Source organism: Micromys minutus (genome assembly GCF_963924665.1).
Source record: "Micromys minutus genome assembly, chromosome: 1".
Classification (NCBI taxonomy): domain Eukaryota; kingdom Metazoa; phylum Chordata; class Mammalia; order Rodentia; family Muridae; genus Micromys; species Micromys minutus.
In genome coordinates, this window is record NC_137969.1 from 95208961 (window position 1) to 95236087 (window position 27127).

Consider the following 27127-nt stretch of genomic DNA (forward strand, 5'->3'; position numbering starts at 1 on the left):
TCAGGACCTCTGGAAGAGCAGCCAGTGCTCTTAACCGCTGAGCTGTCTCTCCAACCCCCCGAAGGGATTCTGAAATCTTGATTAGCTAGAGATTTCTTGACTTGTCTTACCCAGGTGTGATCATTACATATGTGTGACACTCTGAAATTGTCAAGACGAGGGCTGCCATATACGGCCGCCTGCCTACAAAGAGCATGAGGGATCCAGGGAGGCCATATGGAGTCTTCTCTGTGGTCATCCCACATCCCTGGAATTTTGTTCTGTTGTTTTCATACTTTGTTCCCGTCTTTCACTCTTGTAGGTTTTAATTTTATCTCTAATTTGAGAAACTGTCCCTTCTCCAAGGCTAGTCTACACACAAACACACCAAGAGCTTTATGTATGTACAGAATCTTTTGCTCTGTATTTCTATCTCTGCCTCATTGTCTTTTTCATATCTACTTCACACACTGGGGCTTCCTGTTCTATATCTATGGCCTGGTAAGTTTGCTGTCACTGTGTGGCTGGTCTTGATTTTTTCTTTCGTCTCCAGATTGGTTTTTGACTCACAGGATGCCTTTTTCTTGGCCACGAGATAGGATATGCTGGTAAAAGGAACTGCTATCAGTAGGCTATCATTGGTTGGTAAGATATGACAGAGGGGAGTCATAATTCTTCTGGGCTAGATGTAGCTAGTAGCCTGTGTTTTGGATTATGTCCTGCTTGTCAAATGGGATAGATGGCAGAAATGGACTGAAGTTGGACAGTCCCCTTCCTTCACCTCAATTAGCGTCTGAGAGTAGCCCAAGGGAATGGACATCTCTGTTGTCATCCTGGAGTGTGTTAGTGTCCATACATTTGTGACTTTCATACCTTCTATTCCATGTAAAGGGAGAATGTATTCTGTGTGGGATAGAATACCCACAAGTTCCCAAGGGTGGGCTTATGTAGTGCCAGGCTGAGTGCTGTAGATATTTGGCCAGGTAAGTTGGCTTGTTGGGATGGTTACATTTTTCCCTTGCTTACTTTCTGTAGGACCTGGACTTACCCACAAGTCTACCGATCTATGCCATGTGACAGTGCATGATCCAGAAGATGATGGTGTTTGAGTTTAGGGGTTCTTACTTATTTTTTTTTAAACTCATTTGTTTAACTTTTTGAGATAATTATTTCTCCCTTCCCTTTCCACCCTCCAAACCTTTCCATAAACCCCTTCTTGATGAGTGTCCCATGAGCTACTGTTTTATTCCTGTGCTTGTTTTAACTCCCAATTCCAGGACCTCAAGCCTCAGCCCAAGCTTCAGGAAGTAGTCCCGCCAAAGGAACAGATGCCTCAAGAGATAGGGGATATGTCCAGAAACAAGTCCCAACTACCAGCCCCCAATTCAGAAGTGTGGGGTTTGAAGCCACACATGCAGAATGGTAAGTGATGTTGGTTTATGTTCTCCAGAGTCAAGCAGCGGTGTATGGTCTCAGCAGTACAATGATGGTAGAGTGTGGCTTGAGGCAGTAGAGAAGGGCTAGGTGGCTAGCTGGTGCACTTTCTCTTGGGGCCCTGGAATAGGGGCCACAGACCTACTCTGTCTAACAGCTTGTCCTTGTCAACTGTGTAAGTATATTTACAGAAGGTGCCTTAATGTAGGGGACCAGGGGCATTGTGGGCCTGAAGGGCAGACACTGTCCTGAGCAGCTGGTGTGCCTTGGGCTCCTGTGGCTTGAATGACCGAGAACCTAGCGCTCTGCCCTTGGGGGTGTCAGGATACCAAATCCATGTCATTTTCTGAGTTTTCTGTTTGTGGGGTTTTGTTTAGTTTTGAGACAAGGATCTCTCTATAATGTAGTTCTGGCTGTCTTGGAACTCTCTGTAGACCAGGCTGGCCCAAAACTCACTGAAATCTGTCTCTGCTGAGTGCTAGGATTAAAGGCATTCACCACCACACTGGGTACTTTTCCTGTTGTTTAATCTGAAGAAGACCTACAGGCCCAAAGCCTCTGGTCTGTAGTAGAGTTCAAAACACAAGTTCCCAGTGATCCTGCAGTGTGGAACTCAGCATATAGCCACTCTTTTTGGTGATGGTAGGAATCCAAGGGTGACACTTCTTTTTTGTTTTGTATTTTGGAGGTAAGTGTTTGTGTAGCCCAGATTGACCTCGAAATCACTGTATAGCTAAGGTCTTGGATTGACTTTGCTGCCTTGGATTGACTTGCCATTCCTAAGTCCTGGAATTATATGCATCCTATAGGCATTCTTTGCAGTTAATGTTACCATTTTTTTTTCCTTCTGTTTTGTCAGAAGTAGTCTCCCAGGCTGGCCTCAAACTGATTATATAGCCAAAGCTGGCTTCTGAACTGATCTTCCTGCCTCTTAAGTGATAGGATTTCAGGTGTGTATTCAACTGTCAGTCACATTTTTGTTTTAGTTAAAATGGTGCACTTTTAATCCCAGCACTTGCTGTGGAGGCACAAACAGGAGGATCTTTGAATTCAAGGCCAGCCCGGTGTACAAAGCAAGTTTCTGGGTAGCCATCAGTGATACAGAGACCCTGTCATGGAAAATAAAAAAACCCGAAACCAAACAGTAACCGCCCCCAGCCCCCACCCCAAGACCACACAAATGCTCTTGCTATCATAATGTTGTGTGTGCAGAGGAAACCAATGACACTCAGGTTGTCAGTGAGGAGCATGGCCTGCGACAGAAGGCGTCCATCCAAGGGCAGGTGGCAGTGGAAGGCACACTTGTGGGAGCCGAGAAACTTGATCAGAACACACAGGTGCCAGTGGCCCTGTTGGCCAGGCCTGAGGATTCTCAGTACCCTGAGCGGGACCAGCTTGTCATCCGTGGTGGACAGGAGCTGCAGCATGCTGCTAAGGAAGGTGGGTGGCTCTGGGTTTCCAGGCTCTGTCAGCATGTCCTCAATTTCACCAAGTGGCCTTGTTCACTCCTTCCTGTTATTTGTTGTTCATTATCAAGAGGAAGACAGGAGGGGTAACACAACAGTTTTTTTCAACTTGCAAAAGCAATGTTGATGTCAGTGGGGCTTCGAGGGTGTATGACCGCAGAGATGGGTGCTTGGCATGTGGCTAAGCAGATGGTCACTGTTTGCCATCTCCCTCCACTAGCCTGTTCCCTCAGTGGTGCTGCTCCTTAACCGTGTTGATTGCCCTTCTCAAAAAGGCATTTAGTTTCTTAATCATGGCTTATCTAAGTATGTGTGTATGTGCGTGGCCTCAGTGTTGAGGGGCATGCTTCTGGGCACCCTCCATGACATCTGTATCGGGCACTAGGGCCATTGGTCAGGTTACTTTCTGAGGTGCCTGCTGGGTGGCAGCCTGTACTGGTGCTGGCTTTCACTGACATCAAGATTAAAATGAAGCTGTCTGTCTGGCGTGCTGGTTTGTGTGTGTTTGTACAGGGGAAGGCCAGCAGAACCTAGGAGATGAATACAACCTGAATGAAAATGAAGCTGAATCCGAGAGGGAGAAGCAGGCAGCCCTTGCAGGGAACGACAGAAATGTAAATGGTAAGAATATATATAAATGAATGTATATATAGGTGGTGCGTGGGAGTGGTCATTTTTCTGTTTCTTTCTTTAATTAGTACCTTTGATGACACTGTAAGTTGTCAGTTCAGGGAAACTGTTCTTTAGAAGACCTGCAAAGTGGGCTAGTGGTGAGCAGGGTTAGAGCAAAGATGCCCCAGAAATCACAGGGCTTTTCCAACAAGATGCCCAGGGCACACTGGAGTCATTCCACACTAGGTGTTGGTAGAATCATTAGATTCTCCGCTGACTGCCTCTGAACAGTTTTCTGCTGCACGAGCCCTCTAGCGCTCAAGCTGAATGCCTTTGACAAGACTCCTTCCCGTTCTGACTCGAGCGCACATCGGTGGTGCTGTGCTACTGACCAAGAAGTGCCTCTGCCTTTCTGGGCTGCATACAGCAGTCAGCGTCTACCAATCTACACGTTTCTATGCATCTGCTCTCGAATCCACGAGCTTTCTGCAGCTAGCTTCTTGCTTCCTACGGTGCTGCAGCTTTGAGCACTAGTTTTCTTAACTGTCTTCCAGGTGAGGTATGTGCTACACCGTGCCTAACTTCTGGAATCGCTCTTCAGTCCCACTTGAGGTGGCTTTGGGGAGGAATGTGTTATTAGTGCTGTCCTTTTGAGGAGGCCACACAGCACAGGGGCTGTGCTATCCCACCGCTCAGCTGTCCTGGGGCCATTAGGGAACACAGTTCCATGCAGCAGTGCTGCCGTGGAAGGTGAAGTTCTCTTTGTGGCAGTTGCAGAGACTGACATGGAGCGAGACCTGCCCACACTATTTCCCCGACATGTCTAATTCCGAAATATTGCTTTTGCATTTTTAGTTCTTAATGATGAAGCTCAGAAGAAAGGCATACATTTACCTGAAGGGGGTGAAAAGCAGAGTCACATTCTAAATCAAGTAGAAGTTCGTATTCCTCAGCAAGCCTGAAGAGAGATCCTACAGAGATTCACCAGTGACCCAACTGTGAAATGTACCAAGTAAAACGGACACCGATCGATGATTATTGTGGGGGATTAATCAGTACATTTTAGCAAAGAGGAAAATGAGACCATCTTAGACAGTTAGGGGTCCTTTTAAGTGTCTACAAAAGATGTCAAAATTGGTGAAGCTTTCTTGATTAACAGGTGTTTCTTGAGCCAGGTCAACACCAGGAGAAATGAGGTTGTCCTGCATAGACAGCAAGCAGCACCTCACCTTCCTGCAGTGTAAGACACAGCAGTAGACCGAGGGCAGCTGCTGGTGACAACGGCTTCCTGTGCTCTTGCTTGCCAGTCTCTGTCCACTGTACTAGGCAGCTCATGACTCCTGCACACTTGATTCTACCCTCAGTGGCCTAGAGCTCTCACTGTCAGCATAAATGCCACCAGCCAGTTTTATACAAGCCTCAACACAAAGCTGTTCTGTGCAAAACATACATTCATTAAAAGGTAGCCACACCTGGCTTCCTTCAGGATTCAAAAAGTTGAGGCAGGAAGACTGATGCAAATTCTGAGCCAGCTTAGAGCTACATAGTGAATTCCAAGCTAGGATGAGCAAAGAAAGCCCCTGTCTCAAATGTCATTGAGAGTTGTTGTTTTTAGAAGACTGGTTAAAATAACCTCATTATCCTTTTGATGTACAGAACGCCATTACTTTACTCACAGTGTGAGCTCCCATATTCTGTTTTTTGTTTGACTGGACAAAGACATTCATCGCACCAGGAAAGGCATTAGGCTCTGGACGAAGGCTGCATGGTTAGTCAGTGCAGAGGCCCAGACATCTATGTCTACACAGGTGTCCAAGCAGGGTTAATGTTAGATTTGAAAGATTGGTGATGTAGTCGATATCACTGTAGTTAAGTCTTGATTCTGATCAGTAGGTTCTAACAATTGCAGATTGACTGCTCCCAGAAATGGTCTCTGAGGAGTGGGGTAGTGCAGTGCTGATCTGACTTGCTGGTTAGAGGCACTGCTCAGCGCCTAGTGCCTTCTGGGGTGGCCTTCTGCAGTGAGGTGGATGCCCGGGTGGTCCAGCTGTCCCATCCCCATTATGCCTCTTTAAAAGTACACACTTTAACACCTGTGGCAGGCGTGGGCTGGGTTGTCTCACTGCAAAGCCAACTAGACCTGCTGCTCACTCCACCCGAATCTGATGTGAATGCTATGTTTAGATGGGCGCTGTCCAGTGTCGCAAGCTGTGCTTCTTCACACTGACTAACTTGCCAGAGCCTTGGACGTACCGTTCCTTCACAACCATTTCTACTTCTAGCCCAAGCTCAAGGGGACTTTGTACTTACTAGTGCTTGTTTTCTACCTTAATTTCATTTTGGTTTAAAGTGTAGATATTGCTGGCAGCTGTGCTGATTTCCTTTCTAACAAGTAAAATAGGTCAGGACCACACTGCCTTCTGGGTTCTAAACTTCCAGGCTGCCTAAGAACCATGCTTGACAGTTGAGCCAGACCACCTTGGTACTGACCAGGAAGTAGCGCCATCCTGTCTTTATCTTGAGCAAGTACAGTCAGGCCTTCTTCAATGGAAGGAATGGAAGGTATCACAGGGTTGAGCTACGCATAGCTCTATGAGAGCTTCTGCCTAGTGTGTGTGAGGCCCTGGGTTGCATCCTCAGCACCACCAAACAGTGTCACCTTAAGAGTTAGGCCACTGAAATCCTAGGGTCATTTTTGCTGTGAGCCAAATGAATGACCACTAGTCCAAACCACAAAGCCAGACTGAATTTCAGGGTAGCTTACTCTGTAAAAGCACTGCCCCTTCAGAGTACAAAAGGGAAACCCCAAAGGCTCAAACAGTTGTCACAGCACATCAGTGAAGAGACAGCAGAGGAATGAGCAGCAAATCAAGGATGGGGCCTCTGGTGGTGGATCAAGAACCAAACCTGCACTTTAATACACTTGAGACTAACTGGAACAAAGGGATGCGTTCAAACAAGACCCGAAGCTCAGCAGCCTGCACACTCCTACCTGCTGACACCAGCAACAGACACTGCAGTGTGGTTTTTCTTCAGCTGCATGACTACAGACCCTTACAAATTGTCGTAACCCTCATGCACTGTAGAAACCCTCTTGCCTCAGAATCAATTTGTAATTTGACCAGAATCTAAATCCTTAATAAATCTCATGTTTTAAAACTTAGGTTTTTGGGGCTGTTTGGTGTTTAAGACACAATCTCATGCGCACAGCTGAGGTAACCGAGGCTCGATCCTGCTGCCCACCTGGATGGCGGTATTCTCTCTGGTTCTCAAAGGCGGCCCTAGAGCAGCTCCAGTGCATTTTCTTTTTTGTCAAGAAATTTATTAACCTTTACAAACACTATATCACTCAGTCATTAAAAAAAGTTTTACAATTAAGTCTGTAATAAAACCATGTAATGTTCACCAATGCATTCTAGCCCAGTTACACCCATGGAGTATAATAAACCACTTTAAAACAGCAGTTTTCATTCTCCACAGGTAAGAGTGTTATACTGAAAAGTCTTCCTTGTAACAAGTTGTCATTCAAGAAATCCACTTTTTGTCACCAAATGTGGCAGATTGATGTACCCCCTAGAGTGGACATGGTCATCTTTGCAGTCTCCTTCAAACCAGTTTCACGACAGGAAAGTATTTGTGAACAGAGAAATCAAATTCAGGAGGAACCTAAAAAAAAGCCAGAAAGTCAGTGAATACACTTGCATGGTTTGAATAGTGCACATAACTACTGTGGACTTCACATGTTTCAGAAGTAGGGCAGTGCACGAAGCTGTTCTGATAATAGCAGGGAAAGAAGTGAGGAAGAGTGTCTCTTTTAAGAGGCTGTCAGAAACCACCTGGCCATTGGTTTGTTCAGAGAAAGTTAAAGGAAAATGGACTCCAGACAAGGTGCTCAGGCAGATCAGCCTTAAGGTAACAAAGAGGCAAAGCCACACAACAGGCAAACGCCACAACGTTGCATCAGAGCAATGCCACATCTTATCTGTTTAAGTCTTGGGACTGGGGAAATGGCTGGGCTGGCTCAGGGTTTGCAGTGCAAACCTGAGAACCTGAGACCTGATTCCCAGCAGCCCATGCCTAGAACTCTCATGCTGGGGAGGTGGAGACAGCAGATCTTTGGGCTTGCTGGTCAGCTAGTTCAGCTGAATCGGTGAGCTCCAGGTCCAGTGAGCCCTATTTTAAAAACTAATAAAGACTGAGTGAAAATGTATCCCCTTTGAGGATATGCCTAGCACTGGCTCCCATAGATTCATGTGTTTGAATGCTTGGCCATAGAGAGTGGCACTATTAGGAAGGTAGCCTTGTTGGAAGTGTGTCAGTGTGCAAGTGGGCTCAGAAGTCTTTTAAACTCAAGTCTGGCCAGTGTGACAGTGTCTCCTTGCAGGCTGCAGACCAACATGTAGAACTCTCAGCTCCAGCACAGTATCTGCCTGCACCGTCATGTTTTCCGGCATAATAATGGGGTAAAACCTTTGCAGCTGTAAGCCAGCTCCAATGAAATGTTTTCCTTTATATATGATCACGGTGTCACGTCACAGCAATAAACCCTAAGATGCTACTGAAACGTACCTTCATAAAGCAGGTGTCATTTAAATACTTTGTAATTCTCCCAACAAATCTACTTTACACATTTTCATTTAAAATACTGGATCCCATTGACTTTGCATGGGTGAGTGCATGTAGTCATGGTAAAGTTGGGTATGTCCTGCTGGCAGTCACCCTGACCCAGTGACCATACTGCCAGCCCCTATTTCTGAGCTCTTGACTCTGCTCCATACTTTAACTGTCCTAAGGTAGTCAGTGATTTATATGGGAGTAGGAGAAAAAAAAAAGTCTGTCTGGAGAAAAAGTGATGGCTGAGACTCTTCTAGGATGACTTAACAATGGTGTCCTTTGTTGTGACAGTAACACAACTCTGAACTCACTTTCCCTACAACACACTCACCTTTGACTCTTTTTTGTGTCCTCCGGCTAAGAGCTTCATAACCACAAAGTTGGGCTTGGCAACCTTTAGGATTCTATTGACCTGAAACAAGAAGAGCACTGGGCATCACAGCAGGAGGCTAAGGGTCTGCCCAGGCAGGTGCTGCTGCTACAGCACACACTCCTCCCCCAACTAGGAACCTTCACGGCCACTGCCTGGCCTGCAGCCGAAGAACAGTGAGTTCAGGGAGCCATGCAGCAGCTTCCCCCCTGATAGGATAGATAGAGTTCCTCATATCCATCCTCTTAGAAACCAAGGTGACAACTTCGTTCACCCCCATAAAAACTGCTTTGAGGACTGAGTCAATGCACAGTCTTGTGCTGCACATACAACTGTGAATCCACAGACATGCAACAGCCTAGCTCTGCACTTCCTAATGCACACCCCTCTTAGGAGAGGCATGTCCGTATGTAAAGTTTAGAAACACTCCGGACAGATAGTGAGTTCCTAGAGTATTAACTGTCATTTTTGACAATTACTAGTCTAAACAGTGAACACATGAATCATGGTAAAGCCAATTGCTAGGTCTCTCTTAGGAAACCCTCAAGTTCACACTGCCTTGTTATTGACCACCGTGGAATACACAAGGGCAGGAAGGGCTCTTAAATCCCAGAACAGATATCCACGTGCCTTGAGCAGCAGCTCCACTTCTCCACTTAACCATCTAATGGAAAGGGAGATTCAGACCCTGGCCTGCAATAGATGAGGCCACCCTGAAAGTAGTTTCAGGCCAGTCTAAGCTACAGGATGAGATCTTGTCTCAAAATATAAAAATAATGATAATAAAAACCCTTTCCACATCCCACATCTAACCCTCAGCCAACAAATCCAAGGAGAAGCACAGGGCTGATCACCCACACCACCACTCACAGATCACTGCTCCAGTGTTGCAGAAAATATTTAATAAAATCTGGCTTATCTCTTTATCAGCCCCCACGGTCTCACTATTGGGCCTTAGAGGCATGTTTGTGCCGGGATGTGGGGTAAAGAAACATGAAGGGGAGAAGCACCAGGGTGGGTGGAGTCAATGGCTTGGGAAGGGAATTCCCTGGAGAGGGTGGCTTGGACCGTGTGGCAGAGTCTGTGCACAGGGCTGCATACTAAAAGTGGCACCCGAGGAGTGAGACCAAGGGGGGCCAATAAAGAGATAAGCAGATTTGTATTTTAATATTTACTGCAACACTCTGGCTTTCTCCCACCTTTGCTGCATGAGCACAATGTTCCTTTGTCACATCTGGAGCTGTCTGTCCTCTGCTCACACTCCAACAGCTCCTCCCTTACTACCTACTCCAGCCACACGAGTCCGGGGCTGCTGTTCCAACAGTCCAGCGACAGGTCTGTTCTTCATATGGGTCCCCCCTGTCCAGAAGGGTCCATTCCCTTAACATTTATGTGACCTACTTCACCTAGAACTTACTAAAATGGGTTATTTAAAATGGTTCATCATTTCTTCAGAGTTCTACACTCGGTAACAATACATAACATGACTTCTGCAGACCCTCCCCTGGCCCCATACCAGCTATTTTCTGCTGAGAACACAGGTACATGCTAAGTGTTGGAATAAACAAAGGAAATGTCTTCTGTTATTGAACCTCTTTTTTTGTAACTACCATTCATATTAGCTGGAAGATCTATGTATGTGGAGACAGCATCTTACTCTGTTGCCCTGGCTGGCTGTGAACTCAGACCCTTCTGCCTCTGCCATCACGCCCCACTAGAACACGATTTGTGCATCTCTTTCCTGCCCTCTTCTTCAAGGCATTCAACATCCCCTTAGAGCCTAAGGCACTATCATTAGTTCTCGTTTAATGGAGGTGACTTGTTCATATAATACCCAGTCTTTTCTGCCAACCTCCAACGAAATGGCAGCATACTACTCAGTTTTAACCACTACTACCCGGATCTCCTTGACCTTGCCGGTGACTGAATTATGATTGTGCTGTTTGCAATTACAACCTGCTGTGCTGAATACTCATCTACAGTCATCACTTTCTGTATGTGTTTATTTGCAGTGCTAGGGACAGACCGAGGTTTTGTGTGACAGGCAAGCACACTCTAAGCCCAGCACTGCTCGTTTCTGACAGAAGATGCTCGAGGACTCTGCCCTGAGTTACACCAAGAGCTCCCCCAGTGACTTAGACACACCAAGATTAACTTCTGCACTAACACAGCTGATGTACTTCAGTTACACTGGGGATAGTGCAAAATATCATAACCATACCAAATGCTTAAACCGTGTTTGCTTTCAAAGTTCTTGTAGATCAGTCTTTTAATGCAATAGCCTTTTAATTCAAAAGGAACAAGTATGGAATGTTCTATATAGTAACTGAATATATACTTTTTCATATTTAAAATGTATAATGGAAGTTGGGTATTCTAGATCATGACCTAACCCTAAGGAAGGCAGGCAAGAGGATTACCAGGAGCTAAGAGCCCAGCCTGGACAGAAGAGTGACCCTATGGGTAGAGGGAAGAGACTTGTAAAGCTGGCAGACCCACCTGAAATTCTTGCAATTTGACAGTGCTGTCTGGTTGACTAGCTGTAGTTAACACCCCAAGTGGGAGAATGTGTACATTCCCCAAGCGTGTCCCCTGGAAGTACAGTGAATGCTCTTACCTCACGGTCTGGATTGGGGATATTTTCAAGAATCATTTTTGCCTGCTGAAAGTGCTTGCTAGCTGCCACATACAGCTCTGGAGACTGAGGAGGGGGGCTGTATTTATTGAGGTCAGACATTTCCTAAAAAGAAGGAATTATTTATCACAATATGCTTAACATATACCTGAGTATCATCCATACAGATTCTGAAGCAAATGCAGAGAACATCTCAGACTGTACCCCTAGGACACAAAGGTCTTAACCAGCATACCCCATATCTCAATTATTCTAAGGACTTAAGATGAACGTCCCCTGCCCCCATCTTTAGCAGCTGTCTCACAGTCCACAGGATGGGCGGTACCACCATGACCTCAGGCAGCAAGCTCACCTTGAACTGCAGGTAGTGCACTGGTGGCGGTGTCATCACACTGTTGAACGGAGCAAACCTGTGCTCATACCGGACCTGCTCACTATCAAGCTCAAACTTGGGCTTGCGCACTTTGCCATCCATGTCGAAGGCGACCATTGTCTAAAAGGGACGTGAAAACAACAGAAAGAGTGAAAATGAGCTTCAGTTAAAAAAAAACTTTCAGCCCCCAATCAGTGATCTAATACCAAGGGGTTAGCCCTAAAATTATACACACACAAGTACATACAAGTAACATCATATGGACTGGCCAGGCTGTAGTTATATAGGAATACATACCCATATACATACTGTGTGTGTAACGGAGGTCATGAATTTGAAAGAGAGCAAGGGAGACACATGGGAGGAGTTGGAGGAAGAAAAGAGGACACTGATCCATTATAAAAATTTTAATGTATTATTAAAAACCAGGGGATTAATGGTTCCAGTGAGATCACACACCTTCTTCCACATCTCAAGCTTCTGTTGGTGCTTTGAGACTTTGAGTAAAAGATGTTGAAGGAACAAGTGCCACAGGTCTTTTCCAATGTCCCCTCTTGGATTATGTAACTTAGGTACAACTTAAAAAATTAATACCCAGAAGCTTGCAAAAACACCTAGTATTGCTCACGCCAGCCATGCTAGAGCCTGCTCCTACATATGACAATCTAAGGAATGCTAGAGCCATTTATTCATGAGGCAAGTGTCAATCACCTGAGGACTACAACAAGAATGAAAAAGGGTGACTGTTAGGCAGGGGTGGGGCAGATGGCAGAGGGGATTTAGACCCGATCAGTACGAGTGGCAGTCACACTGCAGGAGGATCTGGCTCTCACCACACACCTTAAACATCCCGGCACACATGTTCTGATAGGCCTGGCTCATTGTGATCTCTCGGCTCAATGGACGAACTGTAATTAGAGAAAATAGTCTATTATATTCTTTCCCCTCTCCCTACATTCCTTCTTGCCAAAATTCTTTAGTGCCAGCTCCTTGAAGAACATGGTTGCCTAACTTTTTAGCTCACTTCAGTTGTATTATCTGTAGATTTTGGCCATAAAGTTTATATTAGAGAAACAAGAAGAAAAACTAATTTTATAAATGCCCTGCTCTGCTTTTACTTTTTAAAGGGAATCAGGAGTTATCTGGGGGAAAGGGGAGGCTGGGAGGAGCAGAGGGAGGAGAAACTGCAGCATATATGAAAGAAGAGTATATATGTATATATATGATATATGAGAGAAGAATATGTTTATATATATATATAATATATGAAAGAAGTTAAAACATCTTGCTTACTTGCTGAGCATAAACTTCATTTTACTTCTCTAATATAAACTTTATGATCAAAATGTACAGATAATACAACTGAAGTGAGCTGAAAAGTTAGGCAACCATGTTCTTCAAGGAGCTGGCACTAAAGAATTTTGGCAAGAAGTAATGTCATGCCTTGCAAACATCTGGTTCCCATGGCTCTGTGATTCCCTGTCCACACCCAACATGACAGCACAACTCCAGATGGACTCCTGCCTGCTCTCCCACCTTTCTGCTTGTACAGCTGAGTATAACCTGCCTCCTGCTCGCAGACCCATCACTACTGCTGGCTGGGATCCAGTCTCTCGTCCAGTTAATGATGGAGAGACAAGCACAGCAGACACACGAAGCCACTTCAGCTCACAAGGAGTTCTTCACAGCTTGTCTGTCAAAGCTGATGTGTACTTCATTCGACTCTTTAAGTCTAAAAGCATTCCACCAAGCCAGAAGCGATGGTGCACTCCTGTAATCCCAACACTGGGCAGTCTGCCAACCCTAAAACACTGTCTGAACAAGGACTGAGGTGGTCTATGGCACCTTTCTTTTTCTTCTTTGTTTTTTTGCTGCTGCGGCCTTTCTGCTGTTCTTCCATTATCCTCTCCTCTGCCATCTGAGAGCCGTCAGCACGGCTCAGGGTGGACATCAGCCATGCATACAGGAATTCAGAGAGGTACCTTAATGGGAACAAAGTATCAGTTAATGACAGAGACATAAAGGAGACAGCTTTGCCAACACAAGCATTAGTAATAATGGACAGGTTTTATTATTTCATCCTGACAAGAGGAATGAAGCCCTGTTCTCAGAGACTAACACAAGCAAATCCTCTAGTATGTCCTCAACCCCACAAGGAGTTTGTAGTGCTTTAAAATTTGGGAAACACTTCTTTTTTTTTTTGGTAGTTTGATTAAGAGTAGATCTTATATTCTATTAAGTAAATATTTTCTTTGCAACAAAAATGAAACAAACTGATTTAGAAAATGTCAAAAATTATTAGTATTACATAGCAATCATCCTAAAGGTTAAAAGCATTTAGGCTTATTTATTTATTTAAATTTATTCAAAATGTGAAATAGTCTATTTTATTTCCACTTAAAAAAAATTTAACCTAACAATGCATTCTACACCAAAAAAGCAATTCAAATCTAGGAGATGGAATACACTGTTTTTGGTAGAACCAGAAATAAGAAAAATTAAGGACTACTCATACACAGAATAAAAACCAAAGATCCATAAGACATTACGATCTCTTACGATACCTATTTCAGGATGCCTACTTCCAAAATTGCCCTGAAAAAATGCCAGGTAGGCTACAATATCACAGCACATATAAGACATTACATTTACATGTATGTGTGAGGGTGACAGATGGGCGCCCAGGGAGCATCCATGGAAATACAGCATAGATCTATGTAGTCACTTCTCCCTTTCCGCCTTTCATGTGGGTTGAACTCAGGTCATCAGGCTTGTGTGGAAATGCTCTTACCCACTGAGCACCTCGCTGTCCCAAACAGAACATTTCAGCCGACAGAAGCTAGTTAAAAGGTGCCTTTGGTATTGTACTATGAAGCTACAGCACTACAGTTCCTGCAGGGGAGGCAAAGGTGATCCACTACTGCATGGAGGAGTGCAGAGCAGCAAGAGACAGCTGCTGGCTCTCAAGGAGAACAGGCGGCATCACTTTACAGAATACAGTACAGTCAGAAGGTCTACAACCTCCAGTGAGACAGGTAACAGGTGGTGCCTGACCACATTATCTGAGCACAGACTTCAGGGGAAGAAAAGGGTTGACAGGGTTCCGCCCTTCCAAACGACAGCTGCTCATTTTTATTAAGGACTTCAATAGTCTTTCCTCTCTTAGGGCAGTGATTAAGTTAAATCAATTTAACTGTAACTTTAAAAAGCAAACAATACCAAAGTGTAACATATCAAATTTTGACATTTGATGAATAGGGAACTGATAAAAATTGTCTTCATCCCTTGACAGATAAAGATAATTCAAGATTATCATCGTGCCAATCAACACTCGCTGCTTGTGTTTTTCTACAGGTTTTTCATGTCTAAGAGCCTCAAACAGGCCTTCATGTCTTTCCCCTACTGAAGGGGAATCTGCAGATGTCATCTCATGGAGTATCTCCCAGTTATCACTGCACTCATGAAGTCCCACAAGAAAGCACATTCCATCGAGTGCACCCACACCATGGACTAACACTGCATGAGTCAGTAAACTGCACTCTTTTCTCCACAGTTGCAAATAGAAGATGTTGAATTAACCCATTCGTTTTTATTAGTATTTTTCATAGAAATATTCAAACAACAGGAAGAAATTTGTGTAATGTTACAATACTAAAGATGTATTCTTTGGCCTAACTCTAATCCTCAAAATATTTTATCAACTGTGCCACAACTATAGTAAAAAATGCACTAAAGGAAAAATATCCCAGGGCCCAGTAAGATAGCTCTGCTAGTCAAAGAACCTGCCAGAGAGGCTGCCAACCTAACTCCAATCCCCAGAGCCCATCTTTAAAACAGTCAAATGCAGTCCCTTGCATATCTAACACCATTCCTACAGTGAGATGGGAGAGATGAAAATAACCTGGGGCTTGTAGGCCAGCTGGCATGGAGGTCCTGTCTAAACATGTGAGAGGAAAGCACCACTTTCGGAAGCTGTGTGTGTCATCAGAGTCTGCGGCACACAGAACAACCCAAACTGTACACTTTAGAGGCATGTGAGCTCTCGGTGCCATCACTGCAGCGGCAGCCTTCACCCCCATCACCATGGTGGCGGCCCTCTCTCCTCACCAGTAGATGTAATAGTATTCGTGCATGCTGTACAGCTCCAGCTCAAAGCCGCTGAGCAGATACTGGATCATAATTCGTAGGTTGTGGTAAAGAACCCAGGTTCCTAAACAGGCCAGATGTTGTCTCTGAGGCTCTTGTTTCAACAACATAGTGTGAAGCGCTGCATCAACCTTCTCTGCCTGTCAAAATAATTTGTTACATCATGGTCAATTATTTAGATGATGAGAGAATTTGAAAATATGAGCAGAAAATGTAAATCTCACACTCCTAAAAAGTTGTCCTTTCAAATGCACTTCTAGTGAGGTTTGCAAAGTTCTTATCCTGCGATACTTGACATTTACCCCAATTACTCCTCAAAATAAACATCCATTTTAATGTAAGTTATTTTATGCAGACAAGGAGGTGGAATATGCTTGTAAACTTGTAGCACCATCAGTCTATTCCAGAGACTGCAGCAGGAGGAGCCTGTAAGCCCAACGGCTAAAAATAAACCCAAGGACACAGGCCCTGTCTTTACACAAACAAGCCTCAACTTGTGACCTCAGGTCTGTGGTGTTGGCAATGGGAACCACTGCTGGCCATGGGTCACCTTTAAACTGTTTCTCGTCAGGTAAACTTGTTCTGAAACCACAGTTCTCTACATAAGCCACCATCTATCCTGATGACCAAAGACACGCTTTCAGGTGCTTACAAAGTGTATTCTTCCATTTCTTCAAGAACACTCTTCCTTTGGAGCAGAAAACTTACTAAATTTTAAGTCAAAATAGGTATATCAGAATAAAAAAAAAAAATCAATCCTCAAATCATTGTTTTGAAAAAATGCTTTTCAAACGTTAAAGTATAAATAAAGTATCCCATGTGACCCTGGATGGCCTCAACTTATGACCCCCTGTCGTCTCACACTCCTGAGCCCTGTGACTGTAGCTGTGGCCCTCAGAGCTTGCTACTCCTGTAATCTGTGACCTGATGAATTTTATACAAAGATATCTGGCTCTTACCTCATCTTGCAAGGTAGCAAACTCCTCAAGAATGTGACCAAGTTTGTCTCTCTGCCGAGCCCTGTTATGGCCATGGATCTGAACAAGACTACAAAATGGCTGTAATACACAGACAATTTAGTAACTGTCAATGTGAACTTTCTTTATCCTAAAGGAACAATATATCAAACTTTTAAATCTTGTTTAAATGCGTGTACACATGTAGAGACATGCACAATTACACTGTTGACACTTCTTACACAGGCATCCAGTTTTTAAAGACTTCAATACCACAATTTATAAATAGGTGGAAAAAGGTAGCTTTTTGTGAAATATGATTTCCTATGGCAAAGGACACCCCTTCTGCAATTTCCTTTCTACTTATTTTAAGTTAAAGTCAAGACTACAATGCCAATGCTCTGTGGTAGTTGAGTCACGGCCCCTACCTCCAGCTCTCCTATTCCTAAACCTAAAACACAGCATCTTGTAAAATCTGGAACACTACACTAATCCAACAACAGACACAATGGTGAGCAGCCCGCATTCAGGAAAGTTGACTAACTTCTCTGAAGCATAACAGGGCTTGTACTGGTGAGCTCTGACAGCCTGTCTTTGGATCAGAGGTACAGGGTGAGCATCTGTCATCTGAAAAGATAGATAGACAGACAGACAGGCAGTCAGATCGAGACAGTCTGATGCAGCCCAAGGTGGACTTGAACTCACTACGTAGCTGAGGGAGACTGATCCTGAAGTTGTGACCCTTGCCCACTTCCTGAGTGTTTAAAAAAAAAGCATGTATCACCAAGTCCAGTTTTCAAAATCTTTCTGAGACCACAACCCCACTAACACCCCCATATTTGGGGATATGCTGGATTTAAGGTTTCTGAAATAGGGATGCTCAACCCACAAATTCTATACAAATATCCTAAGATCTGGAACATTTTCAGTCCGGGTACCTCACATTTCACGTACACAATCTCAGCTAGTATCATCAGCCTTTACTCTTTAAGAGGTAATTTTCAAAAAGGAAAATGCACCTAATAATAATAAAATGTTACAGAAATAAAACCTAGTCACCTTAGTCTTCCACCATACAATACTGCCTTCATGATCACACTTGCATGCACACATGTATGTACACACACACATATGCAATATAATTATCCCCTAAAGAACTTCCTAATTATTCTGAGAGAAATGTTTATACAATGAAATGAGAGAAATGTTTATATAATTAAATGGCTGGTAAACTTAATTTACAATTCTGTACGTTTTCCCAAACTGGAAAAAAAAGCTTAACAGTCTTAATTTAAATAGAATGTTTTCCATTATGGCAGTACCCAGATAAGCATATAGGAATGTTACAAAAAATATTTTAAGATCAAAGTGAAGCTTGTCTGTCTATTTATAAAGCACACTAGGGAACAGTGCTTTCCCAGCCAGGAGTTATAACGTCGAATTTCTGGTCCCCACAGATGGTCGTAGTTATCTGAACCTGCAGAGTACAGGCCATAAAGCCACCTACTCAAGCAGTAAGAGGAGACAGAAAGGTTAATGTATTCACTAGATATGAATAAGAGAGGGGGTGGGGGTATAAATGAATAGGAAAGAACTGTGCAGCATAATCTGCCAAGTACCCATCAAAACAACCCAAGTTGTAGTTCTTACCCGAACACAGTGAGTAACAAAGGAGTCGATACAGTCCTTAGCCTGGTGATTATTATATAGGCAACACCTGCAAGATAATATTCACATCACTAACATCACACTATGCAGCTTAGACAAAAGCAGTGATTACCACAGAAGTTACTGAAGAACACAACCAAAGCCATGTCTAGGTTGAGAAACACTAGTACAATGTTAAGTGTTTCATAGTCCTGTGTTTTGCACACGTGTGTATTCACACATGTGTAGTGAGACTAGGATGTCCAAAGCCCATGTCTCCCTGGCTTTTATCATTTCTACAATAGTATCCTCTCAGAGTCTACAGAGAGCCCTAAATTTCAAGATGCAGCTTCATTTGCAACTAGATTGTAAAACATTGGACTTGTCTACTCTCTTTGTGAAGTGCTCTTTTTTCTCCTTACCTAACTGTCCCTTCCTCACAGTCTTTAAGGACCTGCCACCTAGTCCTAGAGTAGGTAGAAAGGCTGAAAGATACCAGGATTTTAAGGACAAACCATGTAGGGACCAGTGATGTGGGATCTAAGGCACTAACGGAAAAACAGAAGATATTTATCTCCTGGTGCCTTCACAGGACTGACAGAGACGAGCAATCTCACAAGGGTCAAAGAGAAGCAGAACCCCGACCACACAACAGAGAACACCAGGTACAAAACAAGTACTCGACGGAAGGGGGGGGGGGGGCAGAGCGGAAAGGGAGGGAGGAAGAAAAAGAAGCAAGTAGACTCTGTCTTTAATTGACAAATGATAAAAATTAGAAATGAAAAACCTCAGGCTCTTTAAATGACCTTCAAGATGAAATCTAAATAGCTGAAAGAAAGATGCTCACAAACAACACCTTTTCCTTTAGGAAAGACAGAAAGCACTGCCTGACAACATCAGAACCTGATGTGACATGGATGTCACAAAGAATTACTGCAGGTGATCCGAAGGCCTAGGGCATCAACTACGTGTGCTGCTATGCTAGTTTATGTCAACTTGACACAAGCTGGAGTCATTTTGAAAGATGAAAGTTTGCTTGGAGAAAGCCCCCTACCAAGTCAGCCTAAGCCTTTTCCAGCTCACTGTGGGTGGTGCCACCCTGGGCTGGTCTTCTGTGCTGTAGGAAAGCAGGCTCAGCAAGCCTGGAGGAGCAAGACAGTGAGCCCTCGCTGTATCAGCTCCTGCCTTGTTCTGCCCTGGTTCCCTTAAGTGATGGAGTGTGACCTCAGAGCTGCAAGCTGAAAAAGCCCCTCCCCTCCCCTCCCCTAGTTATTCTGGTCATAGTGTTTATCAAAGCAACAGAAACCCTAATAAAGATAATATAAAAGGAGAAAAGTGAGACAATAGCTAAACAAGCAATAATATGAAACATGATACGATTCATAAACTTAATGGTGAGTTCTACATAAGCCTGGCTAAAACCCACATGACTATTCTGGTAAAATTCCTGAAATATTGAAAAGAAACTCTAGTGAGCCAGAGGAAAATTTTGAATTACTTACAAATAGAAAAAGAGAGAGAAGTAAAACAACATGTGGTGGGATTGAACCTAGGGCCTTGTGTATGTGAGACAAGTCTCCCATGACCAGACAAATTTGAAAGGCAGAGGCAGGAGGAGCTCAGTAAGTTCAAGGACAGTCTGGTCTACATGCTGGGGAAAAAAAAAAGAAAGAAAAAAGAAAAAAAAGCCATCACAAACACACACAACAAATCAAAAACATTACTACTGAGCTCCCCCTGCAGCCTGGGATCAGTTTCCCCTTGGGAACTGCAGCAGAACTACAGCTATAGGTTGGCACACTATTCAGTTGGCCCTACACACACAGATTCTCACTACGAATGGTAACCATTTGATAAAGATAGCCCTTTCAGGTGGCTCAGAGGGTAAACCTAAATCCAATCCTCAGAACCCACAGAGCAGAAGGGGTTGTTCTTAACCTCCTCTTGCATGCTGTGGCACAGGGTTCACCCCTGAACTCCAAGAAACTTTAGCACCATGGGCAATGTTCCCAGAGGACACAGGGCCAGTTTCCTGCAGGTCTCTGGACATAATATCTGGTGTCTATTAGTAGTGTATAATCTTTTCCTGCTATTAATGTTGTGTGACACCCACAATCAGTTATAGGACTCTACAGGGAGTCTTTGGGAACTTGTACTAAAGTAGCATTCACTGTTCTGTGTATTCCTACTCTGCATATATCTACAAAGATGGTAAAAACAGTGTAAATACAGATCTGAAGGTTGCGAGCAAATCTGAGTAAACAGGCAAATACGCAAATGTAAACTATTGATGTGGCAAATAGTAGGAGCAGCAATGTACAGTTTAGATACGAGATGCTTATCACAAAGGAAAGATGTAAGCACTTTAGTGACAGGCATGCTAGGAACGGAATGGAGGATTCCGAACATGCTAGACACGCTATTGACAAACATCCTCTGCAAGGTCTGTTTGTGCCAGACTACCAAAAATCTCATATATCAAAGGCTAAACTATGAAATATTTGCACTATTTATAGTTTATTATTTATTTATTTTATTTTTCAAGAGAGGGTTTCTCTGTGTATTCCTAGCTATCCTGGAACTCTTTAGAACAGGCTGGCCTTTAACTTAGGGATCCCCTGCCTCTGCCTCTGAGTGCTGGAATTAAAGAGATCTCTCTCTTCTTGCACTACCAACACCTGGATATTTACACTGTTAAGTAGCATCAAATCACTCCAATCACTTTGGAGAGCAATCTGACAAAACCAAGTTGAAGATACATGTAACATTATGATCCAGAAGTATTATTATAACTCCACAGCTCACTCACACACAGATAGATTGAAAAGATACTCTCACACAGTACCAAATTTAAGAGCAAAAATTAAAGACAGACCCAGCACTGGAAAGTCAGGGCAGAAGTTTTGAGAATTCAAGCACAGCCTACAGGCAACTGTTGGAAAGACAAGAGAACAACGTTTTACAGGTTACCTTTGAACTAATACTAAAATTCAAATGAGAATAAGTGCAGGTGGCAAAGGCAGGGAGTTTTAAAGATGAGCGGCTGAGCTGCAGCTGAGCAAAGGATGAGGGCAGGAGGGACAACAGCAGGATCTCAGATTAGCTTCAGCTTCCCAAGGGGATGAAGGTGGGGCTTCACACATACTGGCAGGAACTGGGTAAGAATAAGAAGAACCAGCTAGGTGGTGACCACCTCTGGTCTCAGCAATCCAGAGGCAGAGGCAGAGGGAATCTCTGGCTTTCAGTGCAGACTGATTTCCATGATGAGTCCCAGGACAGACAAAGCTACATAGTGAGGTCCTGTCTCAAAAACCAAAATCCTAAGACTTTACACACACACACGCAAATTCTCTCTCTCTCTCTCTCTTTCTCTCTCTCTCTCTCTCTCTTACACACACACACTCACTCTCTCTTTCTCACATGCGCACACACACTCTTGCCAAGCACTTCTTGGCTGTGACAGCAAAGCAGATGGAAAGCAGAAGCAGACAACAGACATTTTCTAGTAAGAAAATTTTAGATTTGCCAAAATAAAGACAACTTTCTTAATATTCTAACACAGAAATATATATTTTCCATGTTATTCACTTTAACATGAAATGGATTTAGTATTACTTTAAAATGAATAAAAATATTTTAAAGTACTATTTTAACTTCAAAAATGGTACCAATGTGAGTGCAAGCTATTAGCTTCTTTACTTTTAGAACAAACAGTCAAAGAACTGCTGCTTCCATAAAAAAGAAAATCTGGAAAAAAACATTGCTGGAGAGATGGCTTAGTGGTTAAGAGCACCGACTGCTCTTCTAGAGGTCCTGATTCAATTCCCAGCAACCACAAGGTGACTCACAACCATCTGTAATGAGATCTGATGCTCTCTTCTGGTGTGTCTGACAGTGAACTCACATACATGAAAACAAACAAACAACAACAACACTCCTTGCTGCTTCCAATGTATTTATGCAGTGTGATTCACAAGGCCCAAGCCTAAGACCCTTTCAGCTGTTTGGTCCATTGGAAAGAACTACCTGTCCAGGTATCTTAACCACACAGGCACCTGCCAAACATCATTACCTCCAAAATGGAGGAGACGGCAGAGAGGGCTAACTCCCTGTGTCTTTCTTCACTGACAGCCTGATGACCACTACTTCTCAAAGTAATTCTCCTTAGCAGCAACACATTCAGGGTCATAGTGCCAGCCCATGATTCTTGAAGAGCCACAAGATACAAACATTTTGTCCCAAACAGCAGCATACTCATGTAGACAAAGAAGAATGTATTAGAACTTCCAAATAAGAAAAAAGGGAAATTAATAAGCACTACTAATTTAATAAGCACTATTAATCACCCAGAAAAACAAGAGTAGAATAAAGAAAATAAATGTAAGTAAAGAGGAATTAGTAAAATACCATGTTTTAATAAGCTAACAGCTGAGCAAAGTATAAAAGCGTATTTATAAAAGTGACAAGACAGGCTTGTTGAAGAACCAGCCTGACTCCATCTTAGCCATCTTAAAAGCCAACTTAGGGTTAAGACGAACTAACTATGTGCTTTCCTGTTCATGACTCCACCTCTGTGTCTCAAGGACATGCTCCGCCCACCACCTTAACTCCATGTGGTTCCCAGTTTGGGAACGGTGTCCCTGTGTCAGTTCCAGGTCGCCATGACTCATCTGTTACGTTTACGTTCTGCTGCTGCTGTAACTCCACCTATTTTGGCCACCAAATCCTGCATTTAGAAGCCCTCTACCCCCAAGACTCGTGAAACCATGTGACACACCTGTAATCCTAGCAGTCACAAGCAGAGAGGTAGGAGCATCTCTGTGAGTTCCAGGACAGCCTGGTCTACAAATTGAGTTCCAGGACAGCCAGATCTACACAGAGAAGCCAAAACAAAGCAAAACAAAACAGAAACATGTCTTCCTCAACGTCTGGGGCTGTTCTCCAATTCCTGATTAGGGTAAGACAGCCACATTGCCAGTACTGGGTGCACCTTTCTCAAAGCCTGTTTTGATGATTGTGGATTTGGACTTTCTACTCTCAGTTTTCAGGTTTAACATTTGTACATACAGAGATCTGAACAATGAAAAACAAGACAAATGTAAAATAAGAAAGCCGGGCTGGTAATATGCAGCATGAAATGGTGGTGCACTGACCACAGCGAGGGACAGACCGTGGTCCTAGTCTAACACTGCTCGTGAGGGCAGCTACACAGAGAGAACACACGTGGTTAACACACACTAGGATTTGATAGAAAACATATGGTAGACAAATCTCACTCAAAATTATCACACACACATATAGTTTAGAATCAGGCACAACTAGGAAGACAGAAATGAAATAACCCAATTCAACTGAACAGATGCACCAACTGAACTCTAAGAACAGGACTTTTTCTTGTATGTTATAGACACGAAAATCAGTTACACACTTAGCTGTACAATAATAAATAATATAAATAATAAATAAATAAATAATAAATAAAACTAAACAGTAGACTTTACAAGCAAGATCTGATCATAATTTGGCAAAATCATATATTTTTAGAAAGCAATACAGTATATTGAATATAAAGCAAAACTATATTCACCTACAGTATCTCATTTCTAAAGTAAATGTTTCAAAGAAATCCCTGTAAAAGGCAACAATGACAAAAGTCATTTTAAAACATTTCATTGTCATTCTAAAACATTTCATCCAGGAAGTCACCACTAAAGTGCTCCACTCTCTGAGCCCAAGGCAGAGATTAAATCACTAACACAATTCCTTGAAAACAGAAGGTGAAGTCATTGCTTAAGAGGGAAGAGAAAGTTTGATGAGGGCAGCAGCAGATGACAGGCGCCAAGGAGGGAAAGGGAAGAAAACAAGGGAATGTGGTCCTGCCACATTCAGAGAGGATTTAACAGCCTAGGGTGAGAAACGCAGCTCCTTCAGGAGCATGCAGAAGGAAGACTTAGATGAGAATGGTGTGTAGAAGGAAGGGAAGTGGACAGGAGAGAACTCATGGACTGGCAGACCTGTTCACCACCACAAAGAAAAGCAAAAAGACAAGTTGTCTCCTATCAAAGGTAGTTGTAATGTGTCAAAGCAAGCTAAGGAAAAAGAACCTGCATGTGCACTACAACATTAATTCCTATAATCTACAGTGTTAAATACGCAGGAAAGCCACTTTGATAGAGATTAGGGAGCAAAAGATATGAATGAGCAATCCAGAAGAAAAATATTTTGGCCAATAAACACCCTCTCGAGTTAATGTGAGATCACTTGTCAAAGGGGAGCTTAACAACTCCAATTGGCCATAATGTCCCAATGTGAGCTTGTATTTCTTCCTACATCAGTACTGGATGAAGTGGAAATTGTATAGATTTTTAGAATTCAATCTAGCTCTAAAACTATATAGGGGCTAAAGAGACAACTCAGTAGGGAGAGAGCTTGCTGGGCAAGCACGAGCCTGAGCTCTGTCTCCCAGCATCCACATAAAAAGTTGGGCATGGTAACCCATGTTCCCAGTGCTGGGAATAGAAATCCAGAGGAGTAAAGACAGGAGACTCTGAGGCTTGCTGACCACGAGTCTAGACAAAGAACAGAGCACACCAGCTTCAATAAGAGACAGTCTTACAGGGATAGAATGGAGAGTAACAAAGGAAGAATGTGCAACACAGACAGACACACACACACTGCCCCCCAGCCCCTGTACCCTATGCAATCACTACGTTACCAACTTTGAGTTGTCTCTGCCTGTCCTTCATGTGCTGAGTTCACCCATCCGTATACTCAAATCACACTTTTTCTCATCACTAGTTTCCCTCCTTTTAAACAAGATACTCAATATCCATTTTCCTCTTAAAAACCTGAGTAGCTCCCCACTCAGCACAACCTTATCCGAGCATCCAAGATGCATGAGTGTTACCTACACCTTCTACCCTGCCCTTCACTTCTTCACTCACCAACATTTACTGGGTGTTTACCACGCGACAGTCTCACTGTAGCCCCTACCATTGCATTTGTGAAGCTTGTGTTCTAATTAGAGAAAGCAGGAAATTGTGAGAGAAACTGAAGGTGCCCATGGTGGCACTCAAGGGGGAGACACTGCACAGTCAAGGCAGTGGCGGCAGAGCACCATGTCCCTTGTCCTTCACCCCTTGCAAAGAACAGCAGGTGAGAGAACCCGCACACTTCGAAAACAGCAAGAAAGCCAGGCTGACGGAGGCAGACAGGAAAGCAAGAGCAGTAAGATGAGGTTATTGGAGCAGGGACAGGACCAGGTCTAGAGAGCACACCAGGCCTTCTAGGTAGAGTCACGAAGACCATTGCTGTACAGTGAACATGAGGGAATGACAGCTGTTATCTACAGTCTCCTGGGGACAAACCCTCAGGTTCCTTTATCCCCAGGAGGAAATCCTGAGGTTGTAACCTACACTATCTGAAGAGCTTCCTACAGAACTGAACAAACATGCCGTGTACACCGCACGCCCTTGAGCTTCTTCCTTTTCATGTCCTGCTGGCCTACAACACTACTGGCTTTTCTTGGCAACATCTCCAAATACATTTACTTGAATTCTGATCTCAAGATTTCCAAGAAACCCAGACATAAAAAATTACCACACTTTTATGTGTCATGTGTTTGATTTATTCAACAAATTATGGTGAGAAAGTTAAAGTACTAGTTAATACTTCATGTATGAAAATATTTAAAAAACAAAGAAAATACATTTAATATTTTCATACTTTTACAAATGCTGGGCTCTCTGTATAAAATGAGGAGTCAGTGCTTTCCTCTCTGTTGGAAAAAAAAGCCCTAGTCATCTACCCCAAAATGACAAACAAACAACCCCCATTCCCGGTTCAAATGATGGCTGCACGCCCTCCCCCAGCCTCCATGACACCCATATGGATACTGGTCCGAAGAGGTCTTCATCTATGAGGTTCAGAGTAGCTGGACAACCACAAGATATACCCCCAACACATCGGGGGACACTTACTTGGGGGAGAGCACCGGAGGACTGACAAAGGACCGAAGGGCATCTTTCACCATGTCTTGCATGAGATGAGTCCCAAAGACCTTTTTGTTATCCACAAGGAAAGTGGTCTTAAAACAAGCATAAGACATATCCGTGCATCACGACTATTGCAATATGCAGCTATCACCACTGATACACACACTACCTGCAAATACTACAGAATATGAAGGACTTAAAATACAAAAACAGGGAGACACTTTATTTTGTAAAGCTCTACATCTTTTCATTTCTGTTAGGTGTCTGAATGTTTGTCTGTGTACCACATGCATGCTTGCATGTCTATGGAGGTCAGAACAGGGGTCAGATCTTTGGGATGGAGTTATACAGACGGCTGAGAGCTGACATGTGGGTGCTGGAGCCACTCAGGAATGCTGAAGAGCACCCAGGGCTCTTAACCACTGAGCCATCTCTCCAGCTTGACTAATCTTTATTCAAGGTGCATTTTGATACAAATTAAATAGCACATAAACGTGTAAGTACCCCAAGTTAAGAAGGAATAATATTGAGCTGAAATAGCGGGATTACAACAGACCTCTGATAACTACTGCCCATTTATTGTTCATATTTAATGACGTTTGCCTCTCGGTAAAAGTTTATATATTGGAAGCTTATATAGGCGCAGACTCATCAATCACTAGCCCATCCCACAGTGTGGATAGCACTCGTCCTCTCCTCATTTTTTGTCCCCGTCAAGATTGGTTTTGCTCCTTGAGTTCCTCATCCTTTCCACACACAATTTAGATTCACAGCTACACAATCTCACTGTCATTCTGAATGACATTACCATCAATTTACAGATCAATTTGGGGGAAACGTAACAACTTAAAAATATCAATCAATTCTTTCAGTTTATAAAAAAAGGTTTATGTCTCCAATT

At 43.4% G+C, this 27127-nt stretch overlaps 2 protein-coding genes across 4 annotated transcripts in view; one reads left to right on the forward strand and one right to left on the reverse strand.

The window, feature by feature from the left end:
• The window catches only part of GOLM1 (golgi membrane protein 1), a 36719-nt gene extending 30077 nt beyond the window's left edge, over positions 1 to 6642 (forward strand). Inside the window, exons 7-10 of one of the 2 annotated variants that reach the window (XM_080915293.1) lie at positions 1257 to 1401; positions 2626 to 2853; positions 3393 to 3500; positions 4347 to 6642. In XM_080915293.1, the coding sequence (XP_080771419.1) occupies positions 1257 to 1401; positions 2626 to 2853; positions 3393 to 3500; positions 4347 to 4453 (588 nt within the window). In that variant the 3' untranslated portion in view covers positions 4454 to 6642. The remainder of the gene's footprint in view (positions 1 to 1256; positions 1402 to 2625; positions 2854 to 3392; positions 3501 to 4346) is intronic. The other variant, XM_080915294.1, reaches the window with a different exon arrangement.
• A 169-nt stretch (positions 6643 to 6811) lies between these two features.
• The window catches only part of NAA35 (N-alpha-acetyltransferase 35, NatC auxiliary subunit), a 47151-nt gene continuing 26835 nt past the window's right edge, over positions 6812 to 27127 (reverse strand). For both annotated transcript variants that reach the window (XM_080911766.1, XM_080911767.1), the window contains exons 14-23: positions 26212 to 26318; positions 18236 to 18302; positions 16589 to 16687; positions 15591 to 15769; positions 13329 to 13465; positions 12324 to 12391; positions 11463 to 11603; positions 11093 to 11215; positions 8437 to 8517; positions 6812 to 7157 (exon numbers count right to left, since the gene is read on the reverse strand). In XM_080911766.1, the coding sequence (XP_080767892.1) occupies positions 7098 to 7157; positions 8437 to 8517; positions 11093 to 11215; positions 11463 to 11603; positions 12324 to 12391; positions 13329 to 13465; positions 15591 to 15769; positions 16589 to 16687; positions 18236 to 18302; positions 26212 to 26318 (1062 nt within the window). In that variant the 3' untranslated portion in view covers positions 6812 to 7097. The remainder of the gene's footprint in view (positions 7158 to 8436; positions 8518 to 11092; positions 11216 to 11462; positions 11604 to 12323; positions 12392 to 13328; positions 13466 to 15590; positions 15770 to 16588; positions 16688 to 18235; positions 18303 to 26211; positions 26319 to 27127) is intronic.